This window comes from Corvus cornix, chromosome 5 (assembly GCF_000738735.6).
Source record: "Corvus cornix cornix isolate S_Up_H32 chromosome 5, ASM73873v5, whole genome shotgun sequence".
Classification (NCBI taxonomy): Eukaryota; Metazoa; Chordata; class Aves; order Passeriformes; family Corvidae; genus Corvus; species Corvus cornix.
In genome coordinates, this window is record NC_046335.1 from 3,592,177 (window position 1) to 3,610,100 (window position 17,924).

The window sequence follows — 17,924 nt, forward strand, 5'->3', positions numbered from 1 at the left end:
TACAGTGCTACTGAACACTGGTAGGAAAGTCAGAGAGAAATGGAAAGGAGCTTTAGGTGATACTATCTTCACCGTTATCAGCTGGCTATTAATTAATTTAAATCCTGGTAAATTATTTGTGAAATTTAAATTGCTGAGCTGCTTACGAATGGGATTCCGTAGTAGTAAGCTATTTTCCAGCATTAAATGCATCACATGAAAGAAAACTTTGAAAAATAACAAAGAAAACCCCAAAAAACAAACCTCATAAATTAAATTTGACAAAATTGGTAGCAGTTCAAGTGTCAGAAGGGTAAATAAAATGAAACAGCTGCATGGAGTTGTCTGGATGGCTTGGTTTTTAAAAAAAACGCTTTAGTTATAATTAACTATAACCAAAATACTAGCAAAGTGAAATATTTGGAGAGTTTCAGTAGGGCCTATAGCTAATGCAACAGAGACGGTTGGAACTCTAGAGTTGTCTCCAGTTGGTAAAAATGTAATGGATTTCTGGACTGGGATGAGCAGGGAATTGGGGAATTGAACAGTCTGTGTTGATGAGGCTGCATTATCCAGCGCTGTGCAGATCTGCCTGTCAAGTGTTCAGAAGGATTCTGAAATACTGGAGAGGATTCAAACAGCAAAACTGATTTGAAGGAGGGAGTGGAGAGACTCTGCCTGGTAGAACAGCAAATGAAAACTGGCAGCTTAAATGAGCTATTCCACAAGTTACTCACCACAACTACCCAAGAAACCCTGGCAGAAAGTGCCTCACAAATTTGCTTCAGAACTCCAGCAACTCCCTAGAAATTTTCACGCACTGCTGTATGAAAACTGATCTCTTTGAAGAAGTCTGGTTTGCTTTTAATTTAGTATATTTACACTTTATTGATGAAATCAAATTAGCATGAAGCCGATTGACACTTTAGGCAAATGTGATGCACTTAAACCAACAACAGGGGGACAACAGGATGACTTCGCAAAATAACTGGTATGGGGAAAATTTAACCTAAGTAATTCAGGGTTTAAAAATCTAAATTACAATTTCTTTATGCTCTTTTAGAGAAAATATTAAGTGTGCAAAAGTATTTGGTTATTCTGAACCAGGTGTTCACTATTTTCTTCAGGGTCTGGGTGGAAGGTGAGGTGAGTTGTATCCCAGTAACTGCAGGGTTTTGAAAATGATGGAAAATGTTCCTGCGTGTTATAGTAGTCACTGTGTGCAGTGTGTGGAATGGGAGGGTAATGGCTGTTGTAAAAACAAATTAGGGCTCTTTGTGAGTAAACTCCCAAATTGAGCCTTTTTTTTTTCTTGTAGGTGTAGAAAATGATGGTGCTTCTAGTGAGAGGAGAGTCTCTGTGCACCTAATGTGGGGGAAAAAAACCTGGGAAGCATTAGTCTGGGAAGATTAAAGGAAGATACCATCTTTACAGCCTGTATGTGATTTGCAGCTCCAGCTCTGTCTGCAGAGACATCAGGTTGCAGGGAAGAGGGTGAGAGCCCTGTGCCTTGATGGATACAGGGAAACCCTCACAGCTCTTGGGGCCTTTTGTTCCTGGTGCTTCATTAGGCAAAGCAGATGTGAGATTTAAGGGATTAGTTGCTACTCTTACAGAGGCTCAACAACAAAATCCAATACCAAAAGGCCTCAAACTCGAGTTTATGTATTTTGTCTGGGGAATTGTAAATTTGGAATGATACTGTATGAAGTAAAATGTCGTTTATAATCAGCAACAAATTTCGGTTTACGGCTTCCGTGCCATCATTTTAAATCCCTGTTATCTGCTCTCCCTGACCTGACTGAACAGTCAGAGGGCAAATCTCTTGAGTGGAAATAATTTTACATCAGTTGCCATGTACAGAAACGAAAAGGTCAAAATGAGATACTGTGATAAAAGGTGTTCTGAATTACCCATTACACGCAATAGCTCTATTAACAATAATAGTAGAGGTTGAGAGAGCAGGATGGGTTAATGTAGCTGAATAAAACACCTTTTAGGTGTGAAATACTTTCTGCATATTACCTTGCTTGTTAAAGTATTCATGTCATTATCCCAGAGATTTAATAAAACATTGGAGGGTCAATGCAAAAATGAATGTTTTGATAGGACAAGATATACTGAGAACAGAGGTGGTTGGAAGTCATGCTGCCGGTGGGGAGTGCATTCAGTTATTGAGACACTCCAACCTTTCCTTCCATGTTTATAGAATTCAAGAGAGGTTCTGCTGCAGTTTTCTGAAAGGAATTCTTTAAGTAAAGCCAACTATTTGTGTACAATTTGTACGTAGAAAGAATTTTTGTGTTGGCACTGCACTCTGGTCTGCGTTTCTTCATCATTGCTGTGCTATTAAGGTCTTGTTTTTAAGGATCAGTGAATCTGTACCAGCTTGTTGGGTGGTTGTTAGAAAAATGGGTAAGGTTTTTTTCAGTTATAATTATATTAAATGTGAATTTGAATATACTCTTCATTTATATTGACTTTGAAGAGATTATCTTTTTGGATTTCCATTTATTCTATTTGCTCTAAAAATATGTTAGCTCTTAATTATTTTTTTTATCTGGCATTTGATCTGGATTGCCATTTTAATCTGTTGTCTTTAATTAGGCTTCCTGCTGGGTTTTGTAGCTTTGCAGTTCATACCTTGTGAAAGAATCAATTGATTTCAGTGCAGATTCCCACATTTACTATTCTTAAATTACTTTCTTAGCTCAGCAAAGTGATGGCAGAGTTCTTGCAATTTGATCTTCACAGCCACTGCTGTTTATTTTAAAAAAAGACTACTCATGATTTTTCTACTGCCTGCATTAGATGATTTGATAATTTATTTGTAGGCAGTGTTTGCTCCAAGGATTCACTGAAGCTGCTTCTTAATTCCCTCACCCACAGCTGACTTCACTGAAGGCAGTTGCACAGTGTCTTGGGGTTTCCTCTGAATACCATCCAGGTATTCCAGAAGTGCACAGGAATTTGACTAACATTCCACCCAATGTCATGTGATTTCAATGTTTTTAATTTGATATATATATAATATATGTTTTCCAAATCATCTAACAGCTGTCATTAGATATTTGGTCAAGAGAATGTGAAGGGCAGGTAAGTTTGGAGATGAAGGTGAGTGCAGAGGAAAGGAACAGTGCAAATTATTTAGATGGTTCTGGGATTTATGGGGCAGCTCTCTGGAAAAAGTTTTTGGCAGAGGGTTGCAGAAGGGAAACTTGTTGCTTTGTATCTCCAGCACAGAAATGTTGGGGAAGTAAGCAGTGATCTCTTGAGCTGTATGTGTAATGTGTAATGGCTGTTCCAAGTCCTGCTCCCAGTAAACCTGTAGAATTGTGGATAGTGAAGTGGTTTGAAACATGTCAAATACACCTGTTAAAACTCTCAGAAACATGTGTGTAAATTCATGAATTTTCCTGAAATTAAGCAATTATATTGAACACATTTATCATCTTTATTATGGGCAGCCTGATAGTGCTGTGTGCTAAGTACCCTTAACTGTATGAAACTGGGATTCAAAGCTGTGCCAGGAGAAGAATCAGCACGGCAAAGATTTTCCTGCTTGTTAAAACCTGGCTTAAACAACTGATTTAAGAAATCAAATAGTTTAAGACACCAAATTAAAAACATGGTTTAAATCAGTTAATACTGGGGAACACAATTAACTTTTATGTAAAGAACTTCTACCCAGGCATGCTGTGGGGGGAAAAAAAGGTCCTCGAAGTGCTTTTTGCTGTATGTAATTTCATAAGCCTGTTCTCTACATAAATGTGGGCTGCTTTATCCTAGGAAGCACTGGATATTCTATAACCCTAATTAAAACTGTGCCTTATTTACACTGTGGGCCTTCTAAGTGCATTGTGTAATTATTTAATACTGGTTCTTGGTGTTTGTTTCATTCAATATAAAGCCCCAAATCCCACCCACCACTGGTACTAGTCTGTATTTTTCATAGAAATAGTGACATATCCTATAATTTTGCTGCTGCAACTCTAGTCTTGTGCTCTACCTTTTTATTTTTAAAATAATCTTTTTGTCTGTGTGTGTGTGTGTTCAGATAATTTGGGTCTTATTACTAAAGGTACATCTGGAAAAAATGTGTTAATATGGGATGGAGTTCTGCCTCGCTTCTGTGTGAGAGACAGCCTGTTTCAGAGAGGGGCAAAGCAGGTCATATCAGTGGTAAAATCATGTTGTGTGAAGTGCAGGGCTTCTGATGAGCTGTTCTCTTATCTGACATTGCATATGAATAGAAAGCAAGTTGCCTGTAAAGCTTGCTTTAAATTTTAATAAACTGCAGAAAAGATAAGTGGTAATTTCCTGATGTGGATGCATCTAGTACAGCCTGCTAAACCCAAATTCCAGGATCATAAATTTTAAAACGAATCTTTGTGGCTTGAATTTTTAAGCTGGCATGATAGATTTAAATTTTAGGGAAATAAATTTGCCTTCCTCTCCTCTGTCTGTATCAATCTTACTGAAAAACGACAGAAGATTCGAATTTGAGAACACAATGAAAATAACAGGAGTGGAGAGCAGTAGAGGCGACTAATCCTCTAATTACTTTCTCTGAACACTGGGAATTGTGCTGCAGAATATTCTTCAGTACAATCTAGAGTAAGCTAAATTTATTCTATTCCAAAGCTATAAAGGGAGGGATTTTGCTACCAACTCAGAATAGTAATGGGCTGTGGTGGTCTTTATCTGATGGGAGCGAAGCAGATGTGGCTGCTCTGTCAAATGCCTGTCTACAGACTTGAATTTTCCTGGCTGTTAATTGCCCTGTGCTTGCCCTTTCACACCCTGGGGTTTGAAATATAACTAAACAATTCCATGATTTTATAAACCATGAGGTAGAGCCTTCTGTTCTGGGCATGGGGGCTGAGAATGTGGCACATTAACAACAGTGACTGTTTGTGTTGGACTGTCCTATAAAAGTTCTCTTTGGCTCCACACTGATATCAAAGCTGTTTAGTGGCAGACATGACCTCTATTTTGGCTCAAGTGCTCTCACACAGTTCCTTTGTGCTTGCTTTGCTCAGTAGTGTGCTGTTGATACTGAAATTTTCCCTGATCCCTTACTCCACACTGAAGTCAGTAAATACACAAGGATGCTCGAGTTAAATGTGTGGCTTTCAGCTGAACCTCCCTGTACAGGTGGTGTCTGTGTTTTGTGAACCTGGCTGGTAGCTTGGACAGTAAAAGTTCTGGAGTAACACCCAGGTACAACACATTCAGAGATAAATTAATCCTAAATTTGGTTGTAAGCACTTTGTTGTAGTTGTGGTGAGTGACTGAGAATGAGGTTTGTACTTGCTGCTTTCTGTCATTCTCAATTTGTAAGGTAGAGAGGCAGTACTGGGTCCTACATGCTCCCACAGCATGACACCTCCTGGCTGCAGAGATGGTCTTTTTTTCTTTTTTTACCTTGGATAATTTAGAAAGGTTTGGGAATTGGGGCCAGCCTTGTTTTCAGTTCTGCACAGATTCAGAGACCGCACCAGAGGGGTTTACAGTCACTTATGTTTTCAAATGAGCTTGGCAACTGCACATGTGGTGAGGAAAGCTCCTTGCTTCCCACTTGTTAGCAAGTTGATTTTTTAACTCCCATGTAGCACGTAAATCAGGATTTAATTCTGACTGCTGTTTAATGTATTATCTTGTTGACTTAAATCACTTAAGTAGCTCGGTTAAACACAGTTCAGAGTGTATGTGTGTGTTTTTAAAAACACTAAGTTGTGTATAAGGAATGTGAGTAAGCTCTGAACTTTGCACAGGAAGATGCTTGGTAATGTGCATAAATGAGAACTGGAAAGGCTAGAAATACTGTTGTTTACTGTGTACTTGTAGGGCTAAAGAAACCCAAAGTGGTATTTTTCCACATGCAAGATGTGGGCTATTAACTTGTGTTAGTGTACTGAGAGGTCAGATCCTCCCTTTCCTCCCTGTAGGAGATAGGTCCTACAGACTTAACCTGTCTTGTGCCTTCTGCACACCAGAATCTCTTCCAGTAAGGATGCTCTGTTTGAAAGGTGGGCTTAACAGACTTTTCCCAAGTGATGCTGTCAAGTTTGCCCAACTTGGTTCAAGCCCCAGTTGAACTATTCTACAGGATTTTTTTTTTAATTGAAAGTCTTCACAGAGGAAATTGCCACAAAGTCCATTTTGCAATGACTTGGTTGCAGTTCCTGTAGCAATCCCAGACCGGTAAAAAAGAACCTGATTGCTTTTGGATTTGTTCTGTCAAAGAGTGCCTTCTATCAGGGTGATATTCTATAGTGTGATTTCTAGAAAGCAGCTTCTGTCCCTTGATGGGCTCTATAAAATATAACTGCTTTCTAGAAGCACTGAATGGCTTTTTGGCAAGAGGAATTTGCTCCTTTTTTCCCTCTTGAGAGAGTTTTGTGCATCTGCTTAACAAGTCTGTTAAGGTAACTGTCTGGAGAGTCTTTGGCTGTCTTAATGTAAAACTGACTTGTGTCAGATGCAGTTTATGGTTTCTGGGAGCTGTGGAACAATCTGCAGCTTCTCCTGATGTTATTATGTGCTCTCCTTTGGCAGGCAGGCACAGCTTGGTGCTCAGGGGTGCTTTGATTCACAGAAGCATTCACTGCTGATGAGCTGAGTGTACAAATCTTTCAGTCTGCGTATTGATCGAAGCCCTTGAGGGGACTTTATCACTATTTTTTTTTTGTCTGGTTTTTAGTTAAGGATTCTAATTTGTGGCTATTTTGTGTGCTTGGCATACCCAAATACATAAGTGTAGCCAGGCATCTGCTGCTTTTGTTCCTGATGTGTATAAATGAATTGTAGACTGTTGGCACCAGAATGTTCAGTTACAAACACTGTTGCATCCTTCTCTAATTACTGATATTTTTGTGGGTGTGTCAAGAGTTTTGGGGATGTGACCCAGCTGCAGTGACAAAATCATGTTTATGCCTTCATGTTTAAATCTATAGGCTTGTAGTCTTCCCAGAGAAATCCTACTCTTAGGGAATTAATGCCAGGAGTTTTGGGGTCACAAGTTTTGCTTTCCAGAAAGTCACACATCAGGGAAGGTCTCACTGGTGTCCAAAAAATTATCTTAATAATTTGATTGTAATCTGTATTGACAGGAATATGTAAATGTAACCTGTAATACAGTGGGGCATCCCCATATGCTCTGTAGTGATCAGTTAAGACAATGAAAAGAGAATCCCTGCTGGAGTAAATGAGAAGTAGTGGGACTGTTTTTTAAAGTATGGATAAGTGATTGTTGACTGCCAGTATAAAAAACCACAAACCCTCTAGAAATATGCACATGGCAGTCTGATACAACAACACTTAAGGACTCCTATCAAACAGAGGAAACTCTGCATTGGACAGTGATACACAGAAATGTCTCCTGAGTCTCCAGAGCAGGTGAAAAGTGTCCTCAACACAGGACTCTCAGCAAGCAACTCCAGAGCAGCTGTGATAGAAAGTGTTAGAGCAATGTGCAGGCACCCATGTGTCCAGAGGAGCATTCTGGATTTTGGGAAGGATGATTTATGCTTTGGGTAGTTGATGTATCTGGCACTGCTGCAGCTTTGTGTGATGCCTCTGGGCTGTCTCTACGTCTGCTCTGCTTGGGGGAGGAATTCAGGAAGCTGACTAAAGGAAGAAAAATACAGACGATTTCAAAAATGGATGAAAGATCACTTGTAATATAATGTTACTGAACACAGAAAAAAATGGAAGGAGAGAAGAAAGATTTTAAGGGCTAGAAAAGTGAAAAGGTGAGACTGGGAGGAAAATGATTCATAGGTTGGTTCTGTAAAGTGTGGGTTCGCAACCACCAAAAGTTGGTGATTTACAAAGCAACTCCAGCATCATAAAGTTGGTGCCTGTTAGTATAAACTGGTGTCTACTTTGAGCTGCTTTTACTTATTAGGGGGAACAACTGGGCTTGCAGAGCTGGTCAGGAGTCCTAGGAATGAGGTGGGACTCTGGTCTGGTCAGTGGCTGCAGAAATGATCATTTGGACCCCTAACTTCAATCTGTACAATTTCACAAATGCCCACTGTGCATTTTGAAGATGTTTTGAATACTCCCTTTTGTTTGAGGAGTAGCCTACTCTACATTCTTCTCTGTAAAAGCAGAGTACAGCCAAGTTTCTTATCAGCCCTGATGTAGCTTTACAGTAGCTTATCTAGGAGTTTTTACCTTTCTGCCTCCTTCCTTTCTGCACTACCCAACCAGAGAATTAGGGAATGGCACGTTTGGATGCTGCCTCTCTAGAGAGGGTGCTGTGTGTGGTATTGGCTGGTTGTCTAAAACAACACAGATTCAGCAAATGGAGAAAATGGTTTGACATCTGCCTGTTGACTTGATAAATGGTGAATTGCTCGAGTGGCAGCACACAACCCCACGTGTGCACTTGGAGCAGATGGCTTTGATGTGTGCTCGAGACAAATGTGCTGTCCCTTCTGCCCCCTCCAACCTCAGTAGGAAAGGGTGCACAGAACAAACCTGGGAGTGCTTCAAAAGCCGTAAAAATGTGAAGTGTAAATAAACCACACTGTGCTGACTTTGCTTCTGTGTAGTCACTGAGCCCATGTGTCTTGAGTTTTGGGGGGTGATCTGCGTTCAGTAAATTGAAGTGGGATGGGTGACCTGCCACTGGCATGCTTCAACTCATTCATTGTGACAGGGATTGCAGACAGTGCCACATGTAGGTAGTTTCAAAGTGACAAAATTTAATTTCTTTATGGTGGCACATTTCTTTCCCTACATGCAGTTACTGGCTCTTGGTCTTTTTTTGGCCGTTTCCTAACACTCATTTAGTTGTCAAGAGAATATTGGCAGCTGAAGTATTAGAGACAGACAAGGTGTTAACATTGGTATTTCAAAAATGACTGCTAGATGTTGTTGCAGTTGTAATGCTTATAAGGAAAGGGAATAACCTGGAAGAATGGGCTCGTATGGAGCTGTGCAAGAAGCAGATGCAGAGTTAAAAGAGCTGGGCCAGTGATTCTGGTTGGTACAGATATTTCAGCCTCTCCTACAGGCACAGGAAACCCATAAGGTTTCCATAATGATGTGTCTTTCTTTGCAGAAGGCTATAGGAAAATTACAGTATATATATAATAGCTGTATCAGTAGGCAGAGGTCATTGTAAATGTATTGAAATGCAGTGTTAGAGAAGCAGTAATTCTGGGCAATTACTGTTAGGTTTGAGATAGAGTAAAATTGCAAACAGTCTTTAGCTAATGTTATATGAATTGGCATCTGTCTTAATTTGCTGGGAAACTACCCAAGTGGACACACTTTTCTGATATGGGTAAAATATCAGTGGCTCACGCTCATGAGCTTTTGTTACGTTTTCTTATGGTAACTCAGTCTGCTGGCTCTGGCAGTCAGTCTGTCCAAAAATCCAGTGGAAATGGGATGTGTTCTTTGCTTTTGAAGGCTTCCTTCTTTGCTGGCTAAAGCTTCCTTTTAAGTTGCAAGATCTTTTGTCTGACATCCCTGAGTGTTTCTTGTGTTCTCTTTTTATAAAAGCAATGGAAGGCTGGCAGCCAAGTCCGAAAGCATTTAACTCATGAAGGCTCTGCTGTCATTGATTTTAAACACGTCACTGTGGTGTCGGTCAGCTTGACTACCAACAAAGAAAACTAAAGTGTTCCCATAAATCATTTTATTGTCCTAATCCAACCTAATTAACTAAACTAAAACTCCTATTCTGATGAAGCAGCCCTTCCTGTGAGACATCTGCCTCTTTCTTAATGGATTTTAGCTTTTAGTTCTGCTATAGTGCACAAGAGTTGGTGACCGTAATAACGTTTAGTCCCTCTTGCCATCTTTGCGGAGATCACCTGGCACAAGAGAATGGTTAATTTTAAATTTCCAAATGCAGAGATTTTTTTTTTCCATTCCTTGGAAACATGGTTTGCAAGCCAGGAGGAAGCAATAAAATCTCTGTTTCTAGAAGTGGATTAGACTTGTTCCCTGCAAGCTTTGCAAGCAGCAGCCTAAAGGCTCTGAGAATTTTGGGATCTGCTTCTGTAGTTCATTGACGCGCTCCTGACACGGAAGGTTTGACTTAATAGCATTAAGTTGATGTAATCGTGCCGTGAGCTCCTGACCTGTTCTTGAACTCGGGGGCTGGAGGTGACTGAAGGGAATGAGCAGCATTGTCAGTGTGCAGGGGTTTGCTGTGGCACACTGGCACATGATCCTAGGTAGGGAACATCTGGCTGAGGACAGATGCAAATTCAATGTAGGAGAAAAAGGTGGAAATTCTGACTAAAGAGCCATTTCTGCTCTTGGGGATAATCTGTTGAAGATTTGTTAAGTTTTAGTTTTGTTCCCACTTTTTTCTGTATCTTTGCTTAAAAAGCAGAGCACCAAGAAACACTGGGTTTAAATATAACCCTTAGTCTTACTCCCTTTATCTACAAGGTGATTTTATGTGGGGTGAGGGAGTTCTATTTTCTGACTTCTTGAAATGACGATAAAACCGATAGCATCCACCTTTCCAGGGGAGTGAGTGGAGAGCAAAGAATTCAGCTGGACTGAGATATTCCAGGGGCTGGCAGAGTTGCAGTGTTGCTGCTGGGAAAGCAGACTCTGTTTGATCTCTGTTTGATCTTGGCTCCTCTGAGACCTGACAGATTTGTAAGTCATAGCCTTTAGCTGCTGCTTTGATTGTGAGGGCAAAGTGCTGGAACGAGGTTTTGTTCTCAAAACGGAGAGAAAGGAGCAAGAATGAAAAAGTGTGTGTAAGGAGGCAGGGGAAAAACCAAGGCCAAGTGTAATTCCAGCCAGGAGGAAGGATATTACTGGAAACTTGAGCTACTAGCAAAGTCGAGAAGTGAAAAATAATTTTAAAAAAGAATATTTGCTTGGGCTGTGTTATTGTGGGGGTGAGGTCATGGGCCTTCTCCTTTCAGTCTCTGTTAAAATTGGGCAGTTTACAAAATGACTAGAATACAGATCTTGAGGTAATGGGGGGAGCTGTGGGGTTTGCCTTGGGCCATGGGGAGGAATCCTCCTGCTCACCTTAAGAGCAGGCTCAACATCCAGTGAGGTTTGGAGCTTCCATCTGGAAGACCCCATGGAGATGGCTGGATTGCTGAGCAAACATGAGCCCTGTCTTGGAAAGGTGCTGGGGCAATCTGTCCCTTCATGCCACATAGAATATGGCACCTCAGGGTTCTCTTACTGCTTTTGTTTGGCATTTGGACTTTTAAAAATCCCTCAGCCCTGCTGTGAACAGTCATTAGCAGTGGAATTATTCTGGAAAAATCTCTTGCTGCTCTTTGTTCCCCCTATTCCTCCACAGGGTTTTGGTTAGTTCATCTGCACTTTGCTCTCTGTTTCCTCCAAAGGGAGTTACTTGAACTCAGCAGCTCGAGACAGTTAAGTGTATAAAACCAACTTTTGTGTAGGCAGCTGAATTCACCCAGCCTTCATCTCCTGACCAACATTCCTACTGGGCAAGAAGTGGGATGTGCTATGGCCAGCCTGGAGCCACATGGTTTGGATTGGCGTGGTAAGCTCAGGCTATGGATGTTGGTGAGATTTTTCTAGCATTTGAATCTGTTGGAAACTAATTCAGAGTGGTTTTGGTTTTTTTTTTGCCTGTTCAATTGATAATTTCCATTAAACTTCTAAGAAGCTGAAAAATAGGAACAAACTGCTCAAAATAAGTTCAGGGAAGAGTAAAGGAGCCCAAAATGCTGGAAGTGCCTGAAGGAAGATTTCTCTTCCATGACCACTCAGGTGAAACCACAACCCTGGGGTTTATGGTTGGATTTGATGATCTTAAAGATGTTTTAAAACCTACTCAGAATTCCAACTCAGAAACCAACTTAGAATTCCACTTACTCAGAAGCTTAGTGGATTCCAAGAAAAAGTTTTGAAAATACCCAGTGTTGCTCTGGTGGATCTTGGCAGCCTTGAGGTGGAGGTGAAGAGACAAAGGTAAAGTTTAGTGCCAGGTTCTTGCTCTTTCTTGTCCTTTTTCCTGCCTGGAATGTGAATATGGCGGTGTCCAGCCTGAAACTCTGAATTTATCTGCCAGAACTTGTGAAGCTGCTGTAATTCTTGTGGGAGTGAGGGCTTTTCTCACTACTTCAGGTGCTACACCAGGGCAATTATGTGACAGCATCGAGAGGTTTTGAGGGGGGAATCCTGCTGACAGAAGAAACAGTTGGGAAATCTAAATGCTAAAAGCAGTAAAAAGGAAAACGCACTGTTTTGGTTGCAACAAACCAGATTTGTGCACTCAATCCCCAGACTCTTCTGGGACTTGTAGTAGTGTGGTTCTTTGGTTCCTCAGGCAGTCAAAATCCTTCATGATTTTGCCTGTGTCTGCATTCCACTCACAATAGTGTTTTATTAGGAGTTTTAACTTCCACTGTTCTGTGTAGTTCCTAAAATACTGTTACTTGTCACTTTTTTTACTTTTTTTTTTTTTTAACTTGGAAGTGGTCAATTGCTTTGAGACCAGCACTTAAAATGCCTGTAAAGTGTCTTTAAATTGGAGCAACTGCTGGTGCTGAACAGGCTGTGAAAGTACACAAGTTGAAACATTTCTCATAATGTTCTTGGCTTTTTCAAAAAATGTTTACACAATTCCAGGAAATTAAATGTTGTGTTTCTTCACTGAAAATAACTGGGTATAAATAATGGAAAACAAAGAGGAGGGGAAGTAAATGGAGAAGAAAAGTTGGGAGGGGAATGGAGCACACACAGAAGATTATGTCCTACCCTGGAATTTCAGAGGACACACTGACCCTGGTCAGTATTATTAATATATCTAAGCCCTGAGCTCTGTAGGCGTAGGGCACGACCTTACTCAGTAATTCAGCAAGTCCTTGTGTTTCCCTCCGTGTTTTTTCCAGCAGACCTTAAAACTTTCAGCTTGGGTTCTCACCAAAGCTTTTATGGGATCCAGAAGCTTGTCTTGACAAGAGCAGGAGCTTGGGGTACACATCCCTGCCTGGGCATTTTGCCTGGGTGCTGGTGGCCAGTGCTGTACAGAGTGGCTGGAGCTGCAGTCAGGACTGTCGTGTTACCAGTCTGTCTTCTGTTGTATTCCAGCTGCCCTAGAGTTTTGTGGAAATGAGTGAAATCTTGTGTATGAAAGCTATTGCTTTCTGATGTTTGAAATGATGATATCTGATAATATGAATATGAACTGATTATTGCTATGTTAAGCTTAAAACTTAAGGTCTAAGAGTCTCCTGATTATCACTTTATTTCTTTTATATCCTAGGAACACCTGAGACCTGCCCAGGGCTTGAGACCCCTTTCTTAGTTGTCAAACAGGCACAGAGGAAAAACTTTTGAGACCACAGCTCAGTGTCCTGGCAGGTCACAGAGTGTTAGTGACTTCATCCAAACTGCATCTTGGTGCCATTTGTTCTTGCAACATATTGTGTGCCACTGTAGTGGTTACTGCAAAACACTGTAAATAATCTGGGAAATTCAGAATCTGCCTATTGCTGATTACCAAGTGTGTTTATATCACTTTTCAGCTGTTACAACTCCTAGACTTTGTCTTCAAGTTTAGTTAAAGGCTTTATTGCAGAAAAGAGATACTGGGAAAGGTCCTCATGCCTAATCATAGAATGGTTTGGTGGGAAGGGACCTTAAAGATGATCCAGTTCCACCCCTCTGCCAATGGCAAGGACATTTTCCACTAGACCAGGCCCTAGAGCTTCCAGTAAGAGGCATCTTGTAAAAGCAGTCTCTGGTGTTGTAAATGCATGGGGTTTGCAAAAAACTATTCTTCCATTATGTGTTTTCAATAATTCTGTGTCAAATACTCTTGCTAACCCTTAGTAGGATTTTAGTATGCACATAGATGTTTTTAATACCTCCGGCATTCAGAAGGATTTTTAATGATTTGTTCAATAATTGATGTAGCTTTGGCATAATTTAGGCTTTTGTGAGAGATGGCAGGCAGATGAGTAGAATATATTTAGTTGTTTAGTTTAATCATCCCTATCTGTGAATTCTTTAGGTGAAAAGCAGAATGAAGGAATGGAGCAAGTAAGAGAACCTCTTGGAGAAAATTATCCTCTTAGCTGAAAACTGGAGAAAGCCTTAATTAACCTATTAATCCATTGCTTAAGTGTCTGCAAAGTGTTTTCTGAGCAGTAACAGTCATTACCTTCCAGAATTGTGTGTGGTTATATGGACCTTTATATTTACATCTATTTCCCTGTTAGCCAATAGATTCAGTTTCTCAGCTCATTTCCCTCAATTTTGGTAAGATAAAGCAGAAAACAGGAGCTGTCCTCTTGTATTGTTTTAAATACTGAAATACCATTTAGTCTTTGATGCTAAATCCATATCTATAGACACCAGTCTACTCTGACAGGCAGTAAAAAGTACTCTTTAATGAGGAAAACAACACTGAAAGTGTTTGGGTTTTATAAAATTGCTGGGCTCTTTCTGATATAACCAGAAATTTACCTAACAGTAATGATATCCCTGAAATCCTGGCTTTTAACTGGAAATCAGTTCTATTGCTCACTTTAAAAAAAAAAAAACCAACAACAAGCCAAAACTCCCTCAACTCCAAGTCTTTGCTGGTGTACGAGTTGGTACAAGGGTTAGGAACTAAATACGGTTTCAGAGAAAAAAGGTGTTTGGAGTCTGAACTGTAAAAATGATAAGTATTGGGTACTTCTGAACTAGAAACAAACCAGTGCAGCTTGGGGGTTTCCATGAAAAACAAACAACAAAAATCCTATTGTATGTGTTTACCCAACCTTGTAATAACATGTTACGATACACTGCTTTTCCTGATCATAGCAAAGGTGTTTATGTAGCAATGAATTTGATTACAGTATTTTTGTGTGTAATAGACACCTTTTTTATTTTTTATTCACCAGGCAATCAGCTCGAAAGGTCACCACAGTATCTCTTTCACATTATCCAGAAGCCAGACAGTTATAGTGGAATATATTCATGATAAAGATACAGACATGTTTCAGGTAAGGCTCTAAAATACTTGGATTGTTTTTTGAAAGCAACATATGGAACCTCAGTTCTGCATTGTCCTCTGGGTATTCTGTGACCTGTGGGATTTCCACTGTCTAACCCAGCTGCATTAACATGGGAGCACTTTGAAATTTTGCATTATGCTCCTCTTCTCAAACCTACACCAGCATCTGTTAATATTCTTACTGACTTACTCCTTTAATTGTGCTCTGCCTTTTCTCCAAACACAAACAGTACTGGAGAGAAATGCGTGCTCTCTTTGGATTCATGAATGAGCACAGAATTACACCCATCTCCCTCCAGTTAATCAAGTCTCTGGAGTAAAAAGGAAGTGGAAAGGAGTAGGGCATGGGATGGGGAAGGAGGAAGGTGAAAGTGAAGGTGGGGAGGGGAATGTGGGAGCTGTGCAGTAGGGGAGACAAACCAGTGATAAATGATAAATTGTTCCTGAGGGGTGTGCAAATCTCTCCGGTGGTGTAGGGGACTGGGCTGAGTTTCTCTAAGCTCCCATCTATGGTCCAACACATGCTCACTGTCCCCTCTCTGCATTTGTGGTTTTTTCTGCATCATTTAACATTCTGCTAACCTGAGTGATTTTCTTGTGCCATGGTTATTTTTATGTATAAGAGAGAGCAGAAATCCTGTGCAAACTTAGACTTCAAACTTTGGGAACCCAAACATGCCAAACAACCTTTTTCATTCTAGACTAATCAGGTCTGTGTTATCTTTGACCTCTAATTAGAGCATCTGACCAGGAATTGTTACCCCTCCTCATTCAGCCTTTCACATTTAGAAGGGTCAGCAGTTGAGTGCTGTTGACAGAGGAGGAAATAGCTCTTTGGAGATGTCGTTGCCTCTCTTGTCTTCTGTGTTTTGCTCTATATTAAATTTTCCCAGTGTGACTGAAACTATTAGGTCCAAATAGGAATTGATTAAAACCCAGTCCTGTTCATTTGCTGCAGAATGAAGGATTGAACAGCCAGAGTGAACTGAAACAGGTTTTTCTATGTCGACTAGGGAAAGAAAAATGTAACCCATCCATTGGGGTTACTGTGTGATACTTGTTTGGCTCTTGAGTAGCTCCAGTGAAATTTTTTCCTGCATATAAATTTTGAAAAGCCATTTTTGAAAGCTGGATTTTTTCCCCCCCTTCTTCAGTACAGTAAAAAATGAATAAAGAGTTGCAGAACAGCTGCTTTTCTGTGCATATTGCATTGACAGCTATTGCATAACGTCCTAGTGGTGGGTACAGCTTTTATTGAGAGGGATAAGACACCATTTCAGTCTTGGGATGTGTAGGGGGTCCTGCTGTGACTTGATCTCAGTGTGACCTCCAAGGGCTGTGTCCTGGTTCAGGTTTCTGCTCTCTGGCTGGTTCCTGGGGATTGCATTCTGTGCATTGGCCTGCAGGGGCTGATGGCTGGGGAGAATGGAAACAGCAGTGGTCTGGTAGACTGTGGCAATAATTCCCCACTGAAGCAATGCCAGAGCAGTTGAAGAGGTTTCCATTATTTATATGAGCCTTTAGATTTTAACTGTACTCATGAATCTGTTGGAGACGAATTTCATGTCTGTTGGTCTGCAGAGTAGAGTTTCATTGCTGGCCAAGCATCACTTGGACACAGTCCTTGGAGTTTGTTGTTTTCTTTTCAAATGTGTGTTCCTGGCTTGTGTAGGATGTGGAAGTTGAAAAGGGAAGGATAATTCTGGACCACAGGATTATCCTGAGCCATGAGGCCCCACTTGGACTGCTGTTAACGTGTATTATCCTGGACAAATCACTTGGCTTTTTGTTCTTGATTTCCACTGTGCTTCCTGAGCGTTGTTCTGCTGTGTTGTTCGTAGTTTTGGTTTTTGGGGTTTTTAAAATGTAATTATATAATGAAATCTGTGTGCAAATGCTACTATGCACCTTTGTCTTAGTGACATCCAGGTCAGATTTCTTCATTTAATTACAAAAAGAATGTACAAATGTGCTCCTCTGGCATCTCCCAGGCTCTGTATGCTCCAGCATCCATGAGCTGCTGTAAATCAAGATTTTCTTCAGAGTTTAACCATTCTGTTGATGATGCATTAGCTGAAGTTGAACCTGTTCCTTCATGGTTTGATGGGGTGAGAATGGGTTGATTTTACTTGTTCATGACACTGCAAAGAACCAAAATGTGTAGCTCCTACCCTAAATAACTACAAGTTTATACAAGAAGCAAGTACATTCAATATGAAGCATTGATTTTTTTCTGAAGAACGGCCCTTCAGAAGATGCAGAGTCCAATTCTCTCTCTCATCAGAGTGAAATTCTCTTGAAGCCCAGGAATGTGCAGCTGTTAAATTCTGTGCTGGCAGGTTTTGCCTTGTGTCAGGAGCAGTGTTTTACCAGCGTGGCTGTGACTGACAGCAGACACCAGCAAACCAAGGGACTGCCTGCCTCTCATGCAGCCTTTAACAATCACCTGCAGAGGAGACAATGCTCGCTGCCTTCTGCAGCACCTGGGAGATTTATGGGTTCTTGTTGGAAGTAACTTAGGGAACTCATAGGACACAGTTAACAAGAAAGGTCCCAAAATACAGCCTGAAATTGCTAGAAAGAAGAAACTCTTTTGTGCTGTGGAGGAAAATGGGAGAAAAATGAGTAATGAAGTGTGGAAAGAGCAGCTCTGAATAATGGAGCTCGCTCTGTAGTGACTGTAGTCTGCAACAGCAGATGAGTTAAAAGTTTTGGAGGGTGAGCGTTGATAGCATCAAGTTTTTCATTTATTCCTTAGGCACTTGCTTTTCAGGTAATCTCAAACCCATATTTTTGATTTAATACAGAGTTGAGAAATTGCCAGATTTTGAAGGCCACTTGTTGACATAAATTCCAGTGCCGAAAAGTAGCACAGTGCATGAGACTGATCTTCTAGAAGACTCTCTCAACAGGAAAAGGGAAGAAAACCAAATACTTTAAATACTTGATTTTGCATAGACAT

At 40.6% G+C, this 17,924-nt stretch overlaps 1 protein-coding gene across 3 annotated transcripts in view; it reads left to right on the forward strand.

The window, feature by feature from the left end:
* PELI2 (pellino E3 ubiquitin protein ligase family member 2) overlaps window positions 1-17,924 on the forward strand; it is a 64,135-nt gene that overhangs the window by 40,746 nt on the left and 5,465 nt on the right. For all 3 annotated transcript variants that reach the window (XM_039552577.1, XM_039552578.1, XM_039552579.1), the window contains one exon: window positions 14,850-14,951. In XM_039552577.1, coding sequence (XP_039408511.1) covers window positions 14,850-14,951 — 102 coding nt within the window. The remainder of the gene's footprint in view (window positions 1-14,849; window positions 14,952-17,924) is intronic.